The sequence below is a fragment of the Gekko japonicus genome, unplaced genomic scaffold (assembly GCF_001447785.1).
Source record: "Gekko japonicus isolate JY-2015 unplaced genomic scaffold, Gekko_japonicus_V1.1 scaffold851, whole genome shotgun sequence".
In the NCBI taxonomy this organism is placed as follows: Eukaryota; Metazoa; Chordata; class Lepidosauria; order Squamata; family Gekkonidae; genus Gekko; species Gekko japonicus.
Window position 1 is genome coordinate 107,176 of NW_015172579.1, and position 22,127 is coordinate 129,302.

Here is a 22,127-nt window from a genome sequence, read left to right on the forward strand (position 1 = left end):
TTCCTTTGTATTTTAGCGAGTCTGATACTTACCAAAGTTTCCACCTTCCTGAATTTACTTTCAAACCAACAACAGTTCTTGAAGAAAATGGCTGATTATGGTTCTCCCATACTCAGAAGTATGTTTATTTCTTCTATAGGTATGTTCACACCAATGCTCCCTCTAAGATACAGTCTTCTGAGCAAAAATTCTACTTTGTGAGCTACTGGCATGAAAGTTGTGAGCGAGTGATTTGGCTACTGCATAAATTAGTTTGCTCTGGAGCCATCCTTCCTGAGTAAGACAAAAGTGTGTGAGCCGGAGGCTAAAAAACCTGTGAGTTAGCTTACACTAACTCATCTTAGAGGGACTACTGGGTTCACACTGAATTCCCTGTCGCCCAATAGGAAGCATTCAGTTTGGATTGGAGATATGTAGGCTCATATGATTACTCTGCCCATAGGCTTTGCTGGTAGCTTTAGACAAGTGAGGTGGTGCTTTTCAGGCATTAATTTGGCCTTTAGCAGTTACAGAAAATGCCTGAAATACCTGGTTCTAGTATTAAACATGACAGTGTCAGCGTACTGCTTCCCTGAGAACTCCATGAACCCTGCTATTTATTATCTGCATTCTGCTTGTGTGTGCAGACAGTGCTTTCATAAAGGTTAGTGCCTGACAGCAGCAGTAACTTTTCCACCTTGTGCATGCAGACAAGCTTGTCTCCTTGGTTCAAAGCAGTACACTGATGGAGGCAAAGGATTTTCGTCTCCCCACTCAGTTCCAAACAGAGATGCCAAACCTTCCTTTAAACTAAATGCTTTAATAGAAAAACAAAAATACAAAATCTCTTTCCAGAAAGCAGAAATATTCAATCTTCTCTTTGACTGACAAAATTAAAGTTTGCTTTCCCCACCCACCCCCTACCCTTTTATTTTGCATGCTCACACTCCTGAATGAACACTTCATGAAACATACATTTCATTATTCAGTGGAAAACATCATAAATTGGCAGAGCCATACCTTTTCACAATAATTTAGAAACACTTTCCCCCATCTTCTGGGCACATTTATCATTTGCAGACAGTATTTCTGGTGAGGTAAACTGTGCCCTTTTCTATTCAGAGTCCAAACATGCTTTTACAAACTCAAGCATTTCTTTTTAGTTCTGTTCATCAGGTAAGCTACTTATTTCTTCCAGGTTAACCATCTACTATTTTGTATTACTGGCCACTTCCGCACTGTCATTTTTGTCACTCGTTTCTCCCTATTGCTTCAGGGTTTTTCTCCCCAATGTCTTTTGCTCGCTCTCTAGTAGTCCCAGAGGGAGCAAAACACAATGGGGGGGGGGGGGAGACACACCAAAAGAGATAGTGACAAATGAGTGACGTAAGTGATAGTGTAGAAGTGGCCACTGTCACAGTGCAACCATATTTGGAAGAATCCCAAACTTCCCATCTATCAACAGCTACAAATATTATAGCCAGCATTAACAAATCAAATCCAAATTGTATCTCTTCAGAGAGAAAGGCTATGGTCACATTCAAATCGCCTTTTTATAATTAAAGAATTAAAAGCAAGCTGGAAGCCTGCCCCAACATTATTTTAAGCATTACTGTAATGTCACTTATTTTGGGGGAACACCCTTAGAATGAAACAGGTTTTCTAACCAATAAGATGACACGGATTCTGGTCCCACAGAAAAGTCAGTGGGGAAATAGTCAACTGAGTTGAACAGTTGATACAGACATACTCTCACCAGCCTCTGCTAGCAGAAAGAAGGATGTGCCCATAATGGAATATATTTAAGTGCATATGCAAAGTGCAAATGCCAAGCTGATGATCTGGTAGTTTAGACCAGGTTTGGGGCTATCCCTTAGAGTGTAATATTCTGGGTTGTTGGCTTCCCCCCATTGCGTCCTGCCCTTGTACTACTATCACACAATGACAATAAAGTTATATTGGCCTCCCTTCTCTGACTTTCTGTAACAATGCAAAATATCTTCAAGTACAGTATTTCCATCATTCTGGACATACCCATCAATGGGAGAAAGAAATTTTTCACAGTCAATTATATATAATCTCAGTTTATAATAGACTCTGGCTTTTAATAACCCCCCATTACAAAAAAAAAGTTAATGTTCTTGATTTTCTTGTGCAATTCCAGTCACTAAAAGGAGGTTACAGGCCATGAACTGTACACTCAGTACATTATTCATCTGTCCAGTATATACACCAACTAGCTCACTGGAGGAGCCATCGATGGGGGCATTGCAATAAGTGTTCCGAATGTCCCAAACCCGAACAGAGTTGTCCATTGATGCAGAAGCAATCAAGCTACTGTCCGGACTAAAAGTAAGGCTGGTGATACTATCTGTGTGCCCTCTCAGTTCTTTGTAAAGAATGCCAGAGGCCAAGTCCCACAGCTTTAACCGCTGGTCTTCACCTGCTGAAGCCAAATACTTACCATTTGGAGAAAATGCAAGTGACAGCACAGGGCCACGGTGACCTGTGAACAGGCGCACAGTGTTTCCTTGTTGGGTACTCCATAGACGTACTGTTTTGTCCGTGGATCCTGTTGCCAAGTAGTTAGAATTGGGGTGAAACTTAATGCAGTCCACGTCTGCCAAATGGCCTGCATATATCCGCAGCGGGTACGTCCGATCAAATGACCAGAGTCTGGCTGTGCGGTCATGGGAACCGCTTGCAAAATATAAGCTGCAGGGACTGATGTCCAGATCCCAGATGGGGTAAGCATGCCCTTGATACAACACAGTGTTTGTAAAGCATCCAAGGTCCCAGTATCTGATGGATGTGTCTTCAGAACACGACAAAAGTCCTGAACTGTCTGACAAGAACTTTGTGCTATATACCGGTCCACAGTGCCCTCTGAGTACCTTCATTTCTGTACCCACATTATCATCATCTTCATCCTAAATGGAGGAACAAACAAAACAGTTTAATTTGCTCAAGGTATACAGAGGTAATAGCTTGAGATTTTTCTAACCAAGGTAGGAGGCCAAAGTGTAATATGACGTGTAATCTAGGACTGGTCATACAATGCTTTCTAGTGGTATTAGCTATTGAAAGAAGAGGTCAGAACATTTAAACTGCTGGCTGAACATTTAATAGGATTTAAAGGAGAAAACAGCATTTTAAATGGAACTTGTTTTAAATTTTTTAGAAGAGATTCAGGTAAAAGTACATTGTATCATTGACGCACTATACACTGTATCATTGTACTGATACTGATCAGCAGGTGAGAGATGTGAAGAGTAGAACAATACAAAAAAGTTGCCGAACAAGTTCAATATACTTATGCAAAATATTAGTAATTTAATACATATTCTTTTTGTTTCAGTAGCTGCACATCCAGAGACCGAAGTCCCAACAAGACGAACTTGCTCGAGATTTTAGCTGTTCGTTTCGACCAAAGTCTTTGTCACATCTCAGTTTGTAGTCATTCTTTCTGTTCACAAAGTCAATTCACAAGTGTGTTCAGCCACTTGTGAATTGACTTTGTGAACAGAAAGAATGACTACAAACTGAGATGTGACAAAGACTTTGGTCGAAACGAACAGCTAAAATCTCGAGCAAGTTCGTCTTGTTGGGACTTCGGTCTCTGGATGTGCAGCTACTGAAACAAAAAGAATATGTATTAAATTACTAATATTTTGCATAAGTATATTGAACTTGTTCGGCAACTTTTTTGTATTGTTCTACTCTCTAGGGTTGCTGGGTCCTTGTTGTTGTTTCCTTCTGAGAGATGTGAAGAACCAGGAAAAAAAACTGGGAAAAAAGTTTTCCTTCCATGGACTTCCAAGAGAAATACTGAAGTTTCAGGGAACACTGAAAAAAAAACCCTCTTAGGAAATATTTCTTTGGAATAAGTGATGTATTTTAAGACAGGGCTTTCAACACATTTAAAACATGTAATGTGAACATTTTTATGTAAGTCGGTCTAAAACATTAGGTAATTCCTATATAAACTGTAGCCACATACATTATATTGTCAAGGATATCTTTATTTTTTAAGTGTCTATAACTGTCAACAGAGTTGCAATATGTTTTGTGATAATATGTTTTGTAATACGTTGAAAAGTTAAGAGCCCCCAGTTTTACAGTGTTTCAGCTGATATCCAAATGTTGGTGGTTCTACTGTTGATGAAAGAGAATGTTTTTATCCAAATTCACCTTTATTTTTTACTTTTATTCTTTCCTACCACTCAAGACAGAAAAATTAACATAAATGTGCAAAAGTAGCACAGGGTGAAGCAGTTTGCAGCTTTCTCTTTCAAGTATTGAGTAGATTTGCAATTTTGCTTGTAAAAAACTTGGGCATGTATACCTTTACATTTCATACATACACCCTAGTAAAACTTTATATGCTAAGTTACAAATGATGTATTTTACATTGTTAACAGTAAAATATGTTTAGGTTTGATAGGAAACCAAGCAGTAAATATATGTCCATTTTCTCCACGGTTTTAAAACTCCCTGAACTTTTAAGTTTTTAAGTAAACCTTATCAGGTTTAAAGTTTCTTCTAGATATTGAACTTACTTTCCATCTACTTTGCTTATTTATATTAACCAGCATCATCCTCTCCTGTACACAGACTAGTAAGGCCTAAATGATAGCACAATAAGGGCTGCAGAGCTCAGACAAGATCATTTGAGACCAGTGTTGCCCTTAAAGTACAAGGTGGGCACCAAGGTTACAAATAAATAGATCAGCAGAAATGTAGTCTTTAGGGACCATGTATTTCCCCCAACGTCAATAGTTTTCCAAGGACCTCAAATAAATGATGGCGGCTTTACTGTCACATACACACATAGACATATGAGTCAGACCATTAGTCTGTCAAGGTCAGCACTGTCTGATGAACTCTACAAACTCTGTGGAAGACTTGATAGCTATTTACTATCGCATATATATGAAGATGCTTTATACTGAGTTAGACCACTGGTCTATCAAGGTCAGTATTGCCTACTCTGACTGGCAGCAGCTCTCCAGAGTCCAGAGTATCAGGTGGAGATGTTACACATCACCTATTGCCTTATAATTTTAACTGGAGATGGGCAGATTGAACTTGATGCTTTTCAACTGAGACATGGCCCATGGTGCAGTCTTTTCCCCAGTATTTTAAAAATACTCATGTAGCTATGGACTCTTAAGTACCATTCTGTGCATCTCTTAGTACATCCACAAGAACTGCAAGTTCACATCTGACAGTCACTGAAAACAATGTGTACAAAAACAATGAGTGACTGACATTTTTCTCATCCTTCATGCTCCTTATCTCCATGTGGAACAATCTGCTCACTGGATTAAATCTGCAGCTGTATAAATAGCCATTAAATTGCAGCCATACTGGCAACAATGCTGAGTCTCAGTCAGGAAATGCTATTGTGCAAAAAATGTTCCTGAGCGATCATCATTTAGGAGAAAGTTTTGTAGTAGTGAAAGCCCCACCTAAAGCTTGTCCAGTGTTCAGAAGATGACAGCAAAACATCCCCTTGCTTTTCAGTATTTTTTTTGGAAGAGAAAATAGAATAGATGGAGAAATAGCTTCTTATTGTTTCAAATTGTTGATTTATCTCTTAGAACACACTCCCCCTTCCATAGCTCAGTTTCTTTTCTAGCCTTCACAGTCTCTGGGCTCAAGCTACACTCTGTTCTAAAACACCTGTAATACCAGGGGATTCAAACATTCCATTATAAGAAAGGTGTAAAAGGATATATTTTCATTATGAAAAAGATCTAACTTTTTAATTGAAGATCAGGAATTCCAGTTAGCAAAATTATTCCTTGCTGATGAGCAAAAAATGCTCAAGTATATTTAGAATCTTCAATTAAACCTTATTATTAAAAAGAAACAAAAACTTCTATATAGGAAAACACAAACATTCAAGAACTCCTTCATATACAGATTCTAACAGCAACAGGATGCCAGGAGCAATCCAAGATGAACTATCTGCATGTGCCAAATCTCCTAATGGGTAAAAGTATCTGCTCCTCGTATCTGCTCCAATATAGATTCAAAACAGAAAACTTGCCACACATCATGGGTTCTAGTCGTAGGAGCTACCCCAAAATTTAATATATCTTTAATATATCCGTAGGCCTCTACAATACCATGGCATTACAGAGATCCGGAATAGTACTCCAGGTAACCATTAAGAAAGGAAACAAAGGAAAGCCTGTATATTTCTTTCTCCAAACTGGATGTATGGGATGGCTAGAAAAGAAATCTGGAAATCCTATATTGAAAGGTATGAAGTAAGCCAGGTGTTTCTAGCAAGACATTCAAACAGCAAAGCTAGAATCAAAATGCACAGGACATCTATCTTCTTTTGCAAAGTTCTGAACCAAAGCGTAAGGCTGCACTTAGGTAGTTACTTTTGAGTAACTGTTTATAGGATCAAGCTGTAAATGTCTCAGCTGCCTACACTTTGTGTTCCTCTGCAGGAGCAGAGATTTGTATAATCTCTTACTGGGTTCAAACCCGCAGTTTGCCACAGCAGCTTGCTGGAAGTCTTGTGTCAATCACACACTCTGACCCTAACCTATCTCACAGGACTGTTGTGAGGAGAATCATGTTAAGCTTGATCCCCACTGGGGTGAAAAGTGGGGTCTAAGTGAAAAAAAAATCAATACAATAAAAATGAAGTTTTACTACACAAATGATCCTAACATGAATATCCTCCACCACTCTAGTCCTCTGCCTCATAGAGTCTGAACATCCCTTCTGAAGCTGGGATGTATTAATATAAGCTTTCCATAGGAAAAGATGGGCAGCTGCTAATCAAGATGTGAATGCAAGTACATTTTAACTGGGACAGGCAGAACAGAGTGAGGACTTTTCACATTCCCACACAATTAAGTCTAGGGGACCTGAATGGTGAATTGAATTCTCACTCAGCTCAACCTATTGATTCTTACCACTTCTCTCCAAGTTGGGCAGCTATGACTAGTGAATGGAAGGAAAGAACCAGTGAGGTAGTCTTTGGCAGGCTCACTAGAACAAGTGGTCACAACTCCTCAAGTAAACCATTCCGATATGACCATTAGGCCCTCCACCCACACTCCCAAATGTACAAAAGGTAACCAGATATTCAGACCTCCTCATCCATGATGTCACAAGCCAGGCGGATTCGGGACACATCTACCAGATGAGGCTCAGATTTCAGCTTCTTGGGCCGCAAGCTCCATAGCTTCACACACGAATTATCAAAGCCAGCAGCAAGCAGCTTGCTATCTGGTGAGATCTCTGCTGTGTTTAGCAACTGCTCAGTGTTATAGAAGGCATAGAAGCATATGGTGGTGAGCGAAGGAGGCCCATCTTTGACCCTTTTAATGCTGTCCTGCAGTATGTCCAAGGCTGCCTCGTTCTGCAGGATGGAAGCAGGCATGTCAGCAGGCTCCAGGCCATTGCTTTCACTGCGTGATGAACCACCGCTAGCGTACAGCTGGTAGTCCATCCTCTTGGCTGGCTGCACATCTAAGTGAATGTGCAAGGAGAGAACTTTGCAGAGAGCACTGTTGTTGTCACTTTGGAGGTAGCGAAGGAGGAAGTTGTAGCTGTCTTCTTGAAGGTGGATGACATACTTGTTGTCCAGAAATGCCCGGAGTTTGAAGTTGGAGAGGACGTCTTGAATAGTTAAGGTGGTCTGCAACTGCTCAATGATATCCTTCTGGCTGGCATTCTGCAAGAACATTCCATGGAAGCGACTATAGAAACTGTCCACTGTGCTCTTTAGGCCATTTTGGACCATGTTGAGATGGAGGTAGACAAAAAGGGGGTACAGGAGAGGCATCACTTCATGGCTATGCTGAGAATCCGACTCTAAAACCAAAGCCAAAGAAACCATACGTTATGCCATTACATCCTCTCCAGGGATTCCAACAAAAGCAGGACAAGCCCCCTTTAAGGACAGTCTTTGTTAGTGCTTCTAAAACATACACCGTATGACACTATATGCATGCACAGGACTTCTAAAACTCATCTTATACAAGAGCTCTTCTACCTGCTACTGTCCATATTTAACTTTTAATTATGTATAGAGTTTTCTTTCCAAGATGAGTTTCAGAATTCAATTAACCCAGTTTTGGAGGGAGCCTGTTGTTTTTTCAATGAATAACATTTGGTGCATTTCAGGACATGCCTCTGGCCTGGGAGTATACTCATTTGTCATCAGTAACAGTTTCTTTTGAGAAGTACTATTACAAGCTGTGCCTCAGAATTTTATCTCTGCCTCTGCTTGCTTGCTTTCTGCCTCCTGACCAAAATAAATCCAAATAGTAGCTCCAAGAACACAATGTGATGAATTCCTGATTCAGGTACACTGTTCCACGTGGACTAATCTACATATCCGCCCTACTCCATTCCAGCACCTTCATGGGGCCACTTTCCTCCCTATGCCACGGGTGACATATATTGTGCCACTCTGGGCTAGCATTACAGATTTGCGAGTTGGGGGGGGGGGAATTCTGCAGCGGAGGTATTTACGTTATCAGTAGATTCTACTAACAAATTTGATGCCATCTAAACATTTTCTTTCCTTCCTGGGATGGCTATGGAAAACTTTTAACTTCTCTTGTTAAGTAGGGCTCCTTCTTCAGCCTTGCAAAGCCTACTATTTGCCTCACCTGCTTGTCTGTTCCCCTCTTTTCCCCACCCCAGTGCAGTGCTATCACCTGGCTCGAAGAACTGTATGGAACTCGGATTGTACCTCTTGACACAGACAGCTAGGAGAGCTCTGTGGTGTTCTTTCCAACTTGGGGGAAAAGTGCTGTAGCCTGTATCACAGCATACAGGCTTTACATGCAGGAATAACAGGGAGGCTGTTCTCTTCTCCCAGGCCAATGCACAAAGAGCAGGTAGAGAAAGAGGTACTTTTCTCCCTTTCTCACAATACAAGAACTCGTGGGCACTCCATGAAATTGCTGAGCGGTCAGGTTAGAACGGATAAAGGGAAGTACTTCTTTACCCAAAGAGTGATTAACACATGGAATTCACTGCCACAGGAAGTGGTGGCGGCTACAAGCATGGACGGCTTCAAAAGGGAATTAGATAAGCATATGGAGCAGAGGTCCATCAGTGGCTATTAGCCACAAGGTATAGATAGGGGATCTGGGGCAAGTGATGCTCTGTCTTCTTGGTGCTTGGGGGGGGGGTCAACAGTGGGAGGGCTTCTAATGTCCTGGCCCCACTGGTGGACCTCCTGATGGCACTGGTATTTCTGGCCACTGTGTGATACAGAGTGTTGGACTAGATGGGCCTTTGGCCTGATCCAACATTGGCATCTCTTATGTTCTTATGTTCACACATACTATAAAAGTTATTGGAGAAACTGCAGGCAGAAGGCAAGCAAGTGAAGTGTTCTGCCCTCCTCAGAACCTAACCTCTCTTCCCACTATCCCCTTTCTTTATCTTGTGAGAGAATACCAATTTGTGCTTATACTGCATGCTTCCTTTCTATGTTCTTGCTTTTGCAACAGACAATAAAGCCTCCCCACAGAGGACACTGAGAATCAACAAAGGTGCAAAGTATGTACCTTCAATAACAAATGCCACAGATGATGTAGGAACAGACAATGGAAGAAAACCCTCAAGAGAATAACGGGGGGGAGGGATAGTCCAGCGGTGAAATCTGACATACATGTTTATCAAGCTCTGAGCTGGATACACCCACTCGAGATGCTACCCACCTGTAAGAAAACTGCGCAATCGCCCAAACTGTACTTCATATTGTTGTGGCTCTGCTAGGCAGGGTGCCGCAGAGACAATGTTGGCACAACCCGATTCCGATTGAACTACGGGAACAAAGGTTAATAAAGAAGACATAGTAAGCCCAAGGACAACACAAAACATGAACACACGAAGCATTTTGACAAAGCAGTAGCAGCCCAAAAATAAGCCCAAATAATTGCATGAACAGCTTACCCAAAAATAATCCAGCACATGAGCTGCCCAGAAATCAAGGAGCAAATGCAAGATTTTCAATGTCATTAAACTGTACCATTTGTCCTTTAGTGACTGAGTGCTCATTTGTTCCCTTCACCTCCACAAGCAATATTGTTGTACCTGTTGGGGTGTTTCATATTGATGGGCAAGTTAAGCTAATTTCAGCTATGGTGCAAAACAGGATGTGGTGAAGTGGGCAAGAAGATAAGACGTTCCAGGACAGCTGATTAAGCAGGACAGTAGCTAACAACTGAGGAAACGGTTCTGTAAGGTTTATAGAAAAACATTACTATTTCTGGACTATTCCAAATAAGGTGAAAGGAAAACATATGCTTGGCAAATGAACTTATATAGACATAAAGGAAGTTTTAAATGTGCAATCTTAAGACACCTGTGCATGTCTCAAAGTTGTTTGTCGCACTGTATAAAAAGTTAATGCTGATACCTTACAAACAGATTCTTTGGGGTTTTGCTGCTGAGGGGTCCCCTTTATTGTAATAAAGTTCTGTCTGCGTCTGGAATCCCACTGGCTGTGTTCATCACTGGCTGCTGGCACACCAGGCAACAGGCTAACAATGGGTGCATTCAGACGCGCCATTTGATCTGGTGCCGTGACTGTTCAACAACGGATTTTATATGCATGATCACACAGTCAACATCTGCCTCCCATCCCCAGCTGTTGGTTTCTGGCTCAAAACCCCCTTTAACCCGGAGTATTTTGTTACCAGGTCCCAAGTGGTGTTTTCTCAGTTCTCCCGTTTAAAGCCACATTTTTCCCGTGTGATCGCTCCTCCGGTGTCAAGCCACTTCAGGTGGTTTAAACCCCCCTCCCTGCTCGAAAGCTGCTGCGGAAGCCTGAGGCTTCCACTTTTCACCCACCATTTTTTTTAGCGTTGGTGGTGTGCGCATAGGCGGAGCTCTGCTACCACGTCTATAAAATCGACGTTTAAACGGTCACTCGTTTTAGTGTTTAGATGAGTTTGGGATCTCATGGAGGCCATTTTCGGGTCAAAAGTTTAAAGGGAAGTCTTTTGTTGGAGGGATTGGATTGATTCGCACTGGTAGTTCTGCGCATGTGCCATGATAGTTTTCCTCCATTCTACGGATGAGCGCCTATGTGCATGTGCAAACAGAAAAAAACCCGTCGACACGCTCCCGTGCATTGGTACCTCGCGGGGAGGGCGGGGTATAAATGTAATAAAATAATAAAATAATAATAATAGTGTAGATGCCGGGGAGCAATGTGACTGCGCGGTGAGGCGGAATAAGGGAGGTAAGTGTGATCACGATTATCCAGATCAAAGGTAATCGCGTCAGAACCGGACCAGTTTAAACCGCTCTCAGCATGCCGTCTGAATGCACCCAATATGTCGATCCCCTTATTTAAAAATCTGTATTTTAATTTACACACTGAAATCTGATTAGTGAACATGCTACCCATCTGAGAAGCTACCTGCAAAATGCAGTACAAGATTGCATATACCATCACCAGCTGAATATGCACCACGAAACGAGGACTTCTATATCTGAAACAGCTATCACCAACCAAGCACCACCAACAGAGACTTTGGACCACCAGATACCATCTCAAATGTAATGGGATGTTTCCCAAAAGCACAATGGTACTTATGGACTTCTAGCATCTCCTCTTTCCCCCCCGAAGTCTCTGAAAAGCTGATGTTCAGAGTCACGTAAAACCCCACAAAGGAAGAGGAGTTGGACAATATCATCCCAATCTCTCTCTCGTGCCAACAGAAGCTCTACCAGCAAAAGTGTGGGGAGGTGATGACGTCCAGTTCTTATTTATTTATTTGATTAATACCCCGCCCTCCCCGCCAAAGCAGGCTCAGGGCAGCTTACAGACCCAATGGTACTATACAAGATTAAAACAGTAAAAAAAATTAAAATCATAAAAACAGTTCATAAGGTGCTACAATTATATGATGGCAAAATAACTGTCCACCAGCCAGCCTTAATAATCACAATGGAATCTAGTCATCAATAGATGTAAGGCTGGTGTCTGGCCCTGTACCTATTATTCACTAACATGGGTGTACATGTTTGCACAGGACCAGGCAGCCAAGAACGTATTGCAGGGCACAGGTTCCTCAGGTTCCTGCACTATTAAATGCAGCACCTCAGTCAAATGCTTGGTGGAACAGCTCCGTCTTCCAGGCCCTATGGAATTGTAGTAAATCCCGCAGGGCCCTAATGTCCTCTGGGAGCTCATTACACCGAAGCGGGATAGCTACCGAGAAAGCTTTACCCCTAGTTGTGGCCAGCCTGGCATCTTTTGGGACAGGGAGAACAAGGAGATTTTGTGACCTTGACCATAGTACTCTCTGGGGAACATGTGGGGAGAAGCGGTCCCTCAGGTATGCAGGCCCCTGGCCATATAGGGCTTTATAGGTAAGAACCAGCACCCTTGAAGTGAACCTGGTTTGCTATAGGTAGCCAGTGCAGTGCTTTCAGCGCAGGCTGAATGTTCTCCATCAAAGGGAGACCAAATAACAGCCTGGCCGCCACATTCTGCACTAGCTGCAGCTTCCGGATTTGGGACAATGGCAGCCACATGTAGAGAGCATTACAGTAGTCCAATCTTGAGGTGACCAGTGTGTGGATCACTGTTGCCAGGTCACTGCATTCGCAGAAGGGAACCAACTGCCTAATCAGCCGAAGATGGTAAAAGGTCGACTTAGCAGTGGCTGCTACCTGGGCCTCCATCATTATGGAGGCATCCAAGAGCACTCCCGAACTCCTAACCTCAGACGTTGGCACTAGTGGCGCCCCATCGAATGCCACGACTCAAACACAGGACCTCCGTCTTCGTCTGATTCAATATCAGTCAGCTCAGTCTAAGCCATCCAGCTACGGCCTGTAGTGCCAGGTCCAGATCTTCCAGTCTGGAGTTGGACTGGCCGCCCAACAACAGATAGAGCTGGGTGTCATCTGCATACTTGTGACATCCCAGCCCATGCCTCTGGGCAATCTGGGCAAGGGGAGAGGAGAGGATAGACCCCTGTGGCACTCCGCAAACCAGCAGGTATCTTCAGGACAGTTGCTACCCTAGCACCACCCTCTGTCCTCGACCTTGAAGGAAAGAGGAGAGCCACTGCAAGACAGACCCCTGAATCCCAGCATCAGCAAGGCAGTGGATCAGTAGCTGATGCGTCGACCATGTCTAACACTGCCGACAGATCTAACAACAACAGTACCACCGACCTGCCCTGATCCAGATGCCTTCAGAGGTCATCCATGAGGGCAACCAGTACCGTCTCCATCCCATGGCCTGGGTGAAAGCCGGACTAGAATGGATCTAGTATAGCAGTGTTGTCCAGAAAACTCTGCAACTGAATTGCCACCGCCCTCTCAATAATCTTGCCCAAATAGGGCAAGTTGGAGACCGGTCAATAATTTGCCAATTCAGACAGTTCCAGAGGTGGTTTCTTTACGGAGAAGGCAAACCACTGCTTCCTTAAGTGCCCTAGGGAAAGTTCCTTCAGAAAGGGACTTGTTGATAGTTTCCCTTAGGGGACCTCGCAGCCCACCATGGCCAGCTTTAATTAGCCATGATGGGCATGGGTCAAGGCTGCACATGGTTGGGCGTACAGTTGAGAGTATTCTGTCAACTTCCTCTTGGCTGAGCTGAGCGAAATGATCCACAACCTGACTAGAAGACGTGCACGGGGCCTCGAGTTCACTTACTGTCTCAATTGTGGTGGGGAGGTCATGGCGGAGCAACAAGACTTTATCTGTGAAAAAGCTTGCAAAAGCCTCACGGCCAAAATCCAATTCTCTAGCATTTGGCCTGCCCTGTGACAGAGTAGTTAGAGACCGAATCGTTCTAAATAATTGGGCCGGGCACAAGTTCACAAATGCAATTGAGGGCACATAGCGGCCTAAACTGCCATCTCATAGGTCCTCATAAATGACCTATAGGATGCTCTTGTAGCTTCGTCATGAGCATGCCGCCATTGTCTCTCTAGCTGTCTTAGCTTCCACTTCATCAGCCAGAGATCTGTGGTGAACCACAGAGCCAGCCTAGAGTGGGAGCAAAGAGGGTGCTGGGGAGTGATCTCGTCAATGGCTTCTTCTTCTTCCAGAGTCCCCTGTGCTCATCACATTTGTCCACAAGACTCTGAACACCATCTTTTCTGAGGTCCAAGGACATGGCTGGGGGAAGGAGGAAACATCTGTGATGGTGATGTGCTTGCTGTTATGCTTAGTAAGAACCAACTGAGTATGTTTTGTTAAGATCATTTGTATGTTCAGTAGAGACTCACTGCTTGTCGAGCAATCAAAGAGGCAGTAATTGATCCAGCCTTTATACAACTCTCCAATAAGATTAAGTACTGAATGTTTTTCCTACACTTGTGAATATTTTCTCCCCTATATTTCTAGATTACAGTCTGTGCAGAGGATTATGCAGTAGAGCTATTACCATAGTCCAGCACCAGTTTCTTTACAAACACCAACGGATTCATAGTCAATTAAGTTCTGGCAGACTTTATTTTGTCTAGAGTAGATGGCACTCGAGGGATTTTACAAAAAGAGATTCTGAAGTATGTGTTTCAGAAAAGCTACTCAATGATAATCAGCAATGGAAAAGATTTGAGACACATTGGGAGTATACAGAATAGTCTGCTACAAACAACTTGCACTACATATTGAATGTGACCCATTAAACTCAGGTTCTTCCCTCAATTCTTTTTTGGTAATGCATTCACAATTTCTCTCACGAACATATTCATAAAGGAGATCAAAGAGGGTGATGGTGACACAAAGAAGAATGTTTCCTCTCCTGCCTGGAGGCACATATTCTCAAATTACTTCAGAAACTAACTTCAGTTTGCTGAAAGTGCCTCCGTTTGAGCATCATTACTAATTGGGGTTAGTGAAAAGACTTCAGTCTTGGCACATTGTACAAAGGGGTGTGGAAGCCTGGCAATTAATCAAGTTTGTATGCATGCTTAAAAAACCTCTAGTTTGACAGTGGAATTATGTCTCAAAATCATTCTTCTATTTGACCTTATATTGCTAGCCTCTCTTCCATGCCTTCTAGCAACACTTTTGTAAGATACAATTCATTATAGATGTATAAAAAAAGTGTGTTCAACAAAGACACTTAACCCTCCAGTTGCGTAAAGACAAACAGTGGTCAAGGTTACACTGTGTTTGGGTCTCAGTTATATGCACTGGTTACATTTGAAGTGTACCGCTGTTTTGGAGAAACATATGCCAAGGCTGTCCCCAAATACACATGCCCAAGCCCTAAGAGATACACAGCCCAAAATTCCAGCATGCCTATCACAAAAATAGAGAATACTTCTGTCATGATCGTAGGCCTATAGTAGTGCAACCTACAGGCTCTAGAGAGACCTAGTGGTTCCATGGAAGCCTGTACTAGAGTAGTTATCAGGGCCTACATTTCCTAGGTCTCCCTCTGGACCCTGTGATTGGCTACAGGAAATTTGGAGGGAAAACTTACACCAGTAGAATAGTAAAGGGTGTTGCCCGGGAAGAAGTGGTAAAAGGTTTTGCCCGAAGTGGGAGGCTGTTCACTCCGAGCAAGCAGAGCTAGTGTGAAGCTGCTGCAGATGGAGGGACCCCTCAACCAAAAGGGGTCAGCTTGAGGTCAAATACCTAGGGAAGGCTAGGTACAGTATAGTCAGAGGTGATAGGGTTTTTATTTTGCTGGTTTACCTACCTTTACTGTGCTCATTTTTCCTACATGTTACTGAATTACAGTTGTTGTTAGATCTCTTTAATAAAAATAGTTTGTTACTCTGCCTGGGTCCTCACGCCTCATTCGGTCATTTATAAGGGGAAACCTACTGGAAAAGGAGTCTATCAAGAGGCAGCGTGGGTGCTCTGGGCCCTCCTAAGGAGGCCCATACCAGAGTGGTGACAGCCATTAGAGAACCTTTCTAGCCGCTGCCCATGACAACTTCGCAGAGCTAAAAAGCAAAGACGTAGTATGAGAATCTGTTCCTATGGGGTTGGTGTCTCAGTAACCACCAACACCCCAAGAATTTTGGAAATCTTTACCTCAAAATGCACATTTAAATGGTATAAGTTTCTAAATTTCACTGCAGCATGCAAAGTTAACTCAATACTACAATTTTAATGTCTAAGCTTCAATCCTATGGAAGCTAAGAAGTATCTGATAGACCAGCGGCCCCCAATCCTTTGATGCCCATGGACACCTATGTACTTCTGACACAGGGTGCTGGGCACAGCATGGCTGCCACAGGAGACAGAGGGGCAATTTTAAAAAATACAGTGTGGAAGAGGAAAGAGAGAATAAAATCAACACTGTGATGGCAGCTGCCCTGAAACAACACTTTTAAAAATCCGCATAGCCAACCAGTTCTCCAGTGGCCAATCAGAAGCCGTGCTGGGCAACACCCCACCCACCCACTCTTTAAAGACACTCGGTGGGCACCAGGAAAAGTGCTGGAGGGCCTCATGGAGCCCATATGGGTGCTACACTGGGGGCCTGTGTCAGAATTAAACACCTCTTAGTAGGTTTGAGCTCTTAAATATTAAGTTATTTGTACTCGGCTAGCTGCCAGCACCACTCATTCTAAAGCCTATTAACTGCCTCCAAACTGGAGCATCACTGCTTATGTATTTACTTATAGCTTCTAAATAATACCACTGCTCAACTTGTGTGTTCTCCCTGTCTTTGCATATTTGCTCTTCCCCTCATGCTTGGAGCGGCAATGGAAGACTTCAGACTGGTGCTGTGTAGAGGCTAGTGATCAAATCCCTCCTTCCTATGATAACTCACTGTGTGACCTTAGGACAGTCACTTTCTTTCAGCCTAAGCTACCTCCCAAGGTGGCTATGCAAATAAAATGAGGGAGAAGAGAGCCATGGACACACCCTGAGATCCTTGAAGGATAGGGAGGATCTGTCCGTGTACCAAGTATTTATTCCGGTTGACCTCCAAGGAGCCCAGTACACTATATGCTGCTCTCCCCCTGCATCTACTTTACTCTCACACAGGAATTCATTCAGTTTCCATGCATTTCCAAAATTGATTAGTTTTCCTGGGCCTTTTAACCAGAAAGAAATAGTTGGTGATCAAGCAGCTATTCGAACAGGCAAGAGCATTTGACCTGATGATTAGGCTGCATTCCAGCATGAAATAACCCAAGCTCTGACGGGCACAAGCCTGGTTTATCGTTGGGCTTATGTGCTCCTTCCCTTCAACTTTTGTGCGCAGTGCCCCACTGAAGACTTTGTGGGTTCCAGAATCGTTGATCTAATTCCAACTTCTTGTAATGTCTGAATGCAACTGCTTTTTTAAAAAACTGGTGTTTCTTTCTTTCCCTGTGTCATGATCTGTGCAGGACTGGGAGCAAGGCCTAGTGCAGCCTGGTCCCAGGAGAGACCAGTGTGGGAGTGGAAAGTAGACAGCCTACAATCCCCATAAGGCTTAGCAATGGTTTGTAGCCAATCAGTTTCCAGAGATTCTGTGAGGAGATTCTGACTTAAGCTGTTAACTGTGAAAAACTGTTCTTTTGCTCTTCTGCGGTCTTGTCTCACAGAGGGGACAGTCTGGTCTGAGGAGAAAGATCCTGGCAGGAGTCCTGGTCTAAGACGGCTGTGGGCCTTGAAGTAGTTACCAGTTCAGTGATCTAGGTAGTCGCGTTAGATTTATTTTGCCTTTTATAGCACCTTGTCTTGTGTTCCTTGCCCCAGTACTGTGTTAATAAACCCTTTGTTTAAGTGTTCTCTGCCTGGTCATCATGCCTATGTCCTCGCCTTAAAAAGGGGGCTTTTTGGATGGGCTTGGGAGGGTACTCTGGGCCTTCTCAAGGGACCCGAAGTCCAGAGTGGTGGCGGTGGAAGGTGGTGACCCCTGGGGTCATGACCAGTGTTCCTTCTAAGCTGAGTTAGTGTGAGCTAGCTCACAGTTTTTTAGCCTCTGGCTCACACATTTTTGTCTTAGCTCAGGAAGGATGGCTCCAGAGCAAACTAATTTATGCAACAGCTAAATTGCTTGTTCACAACTTTAATGCCGGTGGCTCACAAAGTAAAATTTTCGCTCACAAGACTCCACAGCTTAGAGGGAGCATTGGTCATGGCACCCTGTAACAGGGATTCTAAACCAGGATGACATCATTGCAAAATCACAGGTAGTGGGGAAAATAGTCTAACTTATTGTAAGGCCCACATTTAGACACCAGAAACAGAGAGAGATAGCACAGATAAGCCCAACAATAAATCAGGAAAAATTCTGGTTCATTTGAGAGTTAGAGTATAGCCCAAGTGCATGAACACTAACTACTGGGGAGGTTGTTGTTCAGTCACACAGTCGAGTCCGACCCTTCGCAACCCCATGGACAAGATCTCGCCAGGCCCTCCTGTTTTCCGCCGTCCTCTGAAGGAGGACTGGGGAGGAGGAGTGATATTTATTGTAAATTTTATGTAACAAAGAAACTAAGGACTCTACTGTTTAGCTCTAATAGTTTGTTGATATGACCTACAGAAGGAGGTCTAAATCGTTTAGTCCCATTTCATTAAAAAACACAGGATTTAATAGTTTAGGCACATAGTTCTCAGCTGAGTCATTTCAGAACACTTGGGAATGACAACATGCCTGCTGCATGTTTCATAGTTCTGTGCAGTCTTGTCTCAAGTATCAGAGTTAGTAAAGTCTGATCTCTCTGCTTAAGACATTATCATATGGTGGAAATCTTAACCCCCCCCCGGGGGGGGGGTATTTACAACTTTTCAGCCTTTGGACACAGCTGTGTTGCACCTGGGTGCCACAGAATCCCATCATTATTTGTGTTCTAGTTGCTTTCTAATTAGCGCTTAGTCGTTTCACTCTACTGAAGAGAAAGCTTCACAGAAACTTGCCTTCCTCTGTTCCTATGAATGCCTAAAGAAATTTTGTTGGTTACCTGTTAGATTAGCTGCCATTTCTTCTGCAGTCTGACAGAGGCGCAGTCCTTGTTTCGGAGGGCCTTCTGAGTCTATATACTGCCGGCGTTTGAGGTAGCAGGAAACTGCCAACTGAATCTGTTCTGAGCGTACACGTTTCATGACCTCCAAAAGAAAAGGAAGCAGGTTTGGGTCACTAAGAGATGGCAATAACATGAAGTGGTTAGGACCGTAATTTCTTGATGCACAGCTGCCACATTAGAAACTTGTAGGATACTATGACTAAGCATTCCCACTGTTCATCCCAAATATTTCTGGAGTACAAGATGCATCCCTTAAAATGCACATTGGAAGCTATCTCCAAAACATTAAATGTGCATTAGTCCAACTGAGAGGAATGGAGTAGCCTTATGGTACAGAAGTGCTTTTAGGGCTGAGGACACTTGGTCCTGACCTGATATTGGTGACAATTTTAGAGTCTAGACTGGCTTTAGATTTCTTACTACATACAGAGGGCTCAGATATGGAATGTTCATAGGGCATTATTTTAACCATAAGCAAGTACAGTAATATTATGTCAGAGTTCTTTGCAGTTGACAATTGGCATATTGCTGGTCCTAAACAGATGCAATTACTCTGCACTATTTACCCTACTTCTTCAACCTTTCAGTCTGAAATGTGAAAAATGAAGACAGTGAAAGATAAAAATTAAACACAATGGAAACTAGCTGCATCGTTTAAGTTTCATAATCTGTTACAGCACATCAACTTGTTCAGCAGTTTCTTTTTCTGGAGAAGGTCAAAAATACATTTCACTTTCAAGTTCATTTTTATTCTTTACAGATGTTATTGCTATTGTCCATATTTATAAACTTAAAAGAAAATTCTAATTTTTCCACAATGCATAGGCTACAAAGACATATAATAGAATCTGAGTGTCAATTAGAACTACAGAGATTGCCAAAAAAGTTAATGAGGCAATGTAAAAGAAAATAATTCTGGGTATAAGAACTTTTGAGAAGAGTTTATTCAGCCACATTGGTTCATTGGTTACATATACATCCCACTTGTTCTCCAGCAACCTCAAGGAAACATTCATAGGTAGTTGCCACCCAGACACTGACCAGACCCAAGCCTGCTTAGCTTCTACAAGATTGCTACATTATGGCCCCGGTCACATGGCAAAGTTGCCGCGGGAGAGGCACGGATGGTGGGTGGATTATCCGGGCGTGATCACACCCCAACATCTGGGAAGCGGAGCGTACCCGTGGCTTACTGCAGACAATGCGCCTTAAAAAAACTAGTGCCTCCAAGGTACTAGTAAACGTTTGCCACGGGCTGCCTCCAGACGCCCGTGGTGTGATCGCGCTGGCGTGCGGCATTCCCCTCCGGGTCCCTCGTTTACCCGCCAGCACCGAGGGAAGGACCCCTGGTGTGCCGCCGGTGCGTCTGATCGCGTAATCGTGCATCAAACTGTGCCAGGGCAATTAGCCACGCCTCCCCCCCGCGATATCCGGCTTGTGTGACCGGGGCCTTTTCAGACCATGCACTGGTTCTTATATACAAGAAGAATAAATGGAAAAGTTATGAGTTGTCTTCACTGAGAATCAGGCTCACTGGAGCAACTTTATTTTCAATACATGACCCATAAGTTATTTCTGAACATGACTGGAGACCCACTGAGACTGCTCCCAAGATTTCTAATGCTGATTCTGACAAATCCAAAAGCAATGTGGCTAAGATCTGCTTAGATCTAACATTCACTTTGATCCAAAATGCAGGGAGAAAAATAGGCAAAGTTTTACCTTCAACACCCCACCAAGCAGCCAACTTTGGATGGTTAAACAACAGATGTCACATCTTTCTCCACATCTGAGACTAAATTTGCAAAAATTAAGGCAGTCTGCTACCTACAATCTAAGTGGAGGATTTGGGAGTTCTGTGAATTACATGACCGAATACCTCAAATAATTTGGCAACAGAGTAATTTCTCTTCCATTATCCACACACATGCATTTAGGGGAGCTATCTCCAATTGCTACCATGAAGGATAATCAGAGAGACTTGTCGGTCTTCTCCTCCACACAGAGATAGCCGTATTTGTTGTGTACATGATATTATTTGCTTACTACAAGTGGCACAGCAATTTTTCATGTGCCACAGTAGATGCAACCACCACTATAAACTGCCAAAACACATGGTTGAGTGTAAGCATATTAGAACAGACATATCAATACTTTGGGTAAGTCTCTTAACTACCGAGTACATTGATGGCACACCACCAATTGCAATCCCTACCCCCACTCCACACCACCCTATTCAACAAAGAGGTTTCAAAGATCGAAGCCCCTTCTTGCTCCAAACTTTGCAGATAGTGCAGAGCTGTAGAAAAAGGTATCGCCGCCTTTTCTCCTCAATGCACTTGCACAGAAGAAATGTGGGAAAGGAGAAAAACGGGAAGCTCGGGAAAGAGGAGCCAGGATGCACTAAGGAAAGACGGGGCCACAGAAGCTCAACTCTGCCTGCCGGCACCTCTGCGGTGCGTAGATGGACAGAGGCAGAAGTGGCAGCTGCGGGAAGAAGACGACTGCCCGCCTCCAGCCAGGGAGGGCCCTTCCGCGCGCCACACTTGGCTCATCCCGCCGCTCTACCCGCCCGGGAACAGCAGCTACCGCTGCTGCTGCTGCATGCGCAAAGGGAGGAAAAGGAGAGAAGCACTCACTGGAGCATCGCAGGCGGGGAGGAGAAGAGTGAGAGCGAGAGGCTGTGTGTGACTCCTGCTGCAGGCACGAGACAGAATTCCTGGACTCGCTCGCGCCGTCAATCACTGCGCCCAGTGGCGCGAGACGCCGCCGCCGCTGCTACCGCGGAGCCCGGCGCGCGCAGCTTTTTCTCGTCGCTCGCGCTCCTGCTAAAACGGCTGGCTTGGACGTCCCGGACTGCTATTGCTGGTGGGGTGGCTGCTCTTCCTGCCGCTGCGGCTGCTAGCAGCCGCTCCATGATTGACGGACTGACACAGAGAAGGAGGCGAGCGAGCACGACTGGAGGAACGAGGGAGGGAAAGAAGGTTAGTGCGCAGGCGCAGGCCACCAACCAATGGGAAAGTTCTCAACTCGGCTTTCGACTAGCAATGCCTGCCAATCGGTGCTCTCCGTCATCCAACTCGTTGGTGCGACGAAAGGTTATGGAGAGGAGAGAATTTGGATGTGCCGGAAGAAGACGCACGTGCGCGGAGGGACCGGGCAAGGGGTAGGGCTAGAGTACTAGAAGCGTGGAGCCGCGAA

General features: G+C 43.9%; 1 protein-coding gene across 1 annotated transcript; it reads right to left on the reverse strand.

Moving 5' to 3' along the window:
- Nucleotides 1-1,616: 1,616 nt before the first annotated feature.
- Nucleotides 1,617-21,823, reverse strand: TAF5L (TATA-box binding protein associated factor 5 like). The gene is made up of 5 exons (XM_015421442.1): nt 21,566-21,823; nt 18,864-19,008; nt 9,690-9,794; nt 7,100-7,824; nt 1,617-2,909 (listed from the first exon to the last, which is right to left on the reverse strand). Exons 2-5 carry the CDS (start codon nt 19,003-19,005, stop codon nt 2,112-2,114), a joined length of 1,770 nt encoding a protein of 589 aa, XP_015276928.1. The 5' UTR covers nt 19,006-19,008; nt 21,566-21,823; the 3' UTR covers nt 1,617-2,111.
- Nucleotides 21,824-22,127: the final 304 nt, after the last annotated feature.

Coding starts and splice junctions, on each gene's coding strand:
- TAF5L (XM_015421442.1), bottom strand. CDS start 19,005: ATGAAACGTGTACGCTCAGAACAGATTCAGTTGGCAGTTTCCTGCTAC. Junction 7,825..9,689: donor ATTGCGCAGTTTTCTTACAG/GTGGGTAGCATC, acceptor CTTTGGTTTTAG/AGTCGGATTCTCAGCATAGC. Junction 2,910..7,099: donor GTGACATCATGGATGAGGAG/GTCTGAATATCT, acceptor TCCTCCATTTAG/GATGAAGATGATGATAATGT.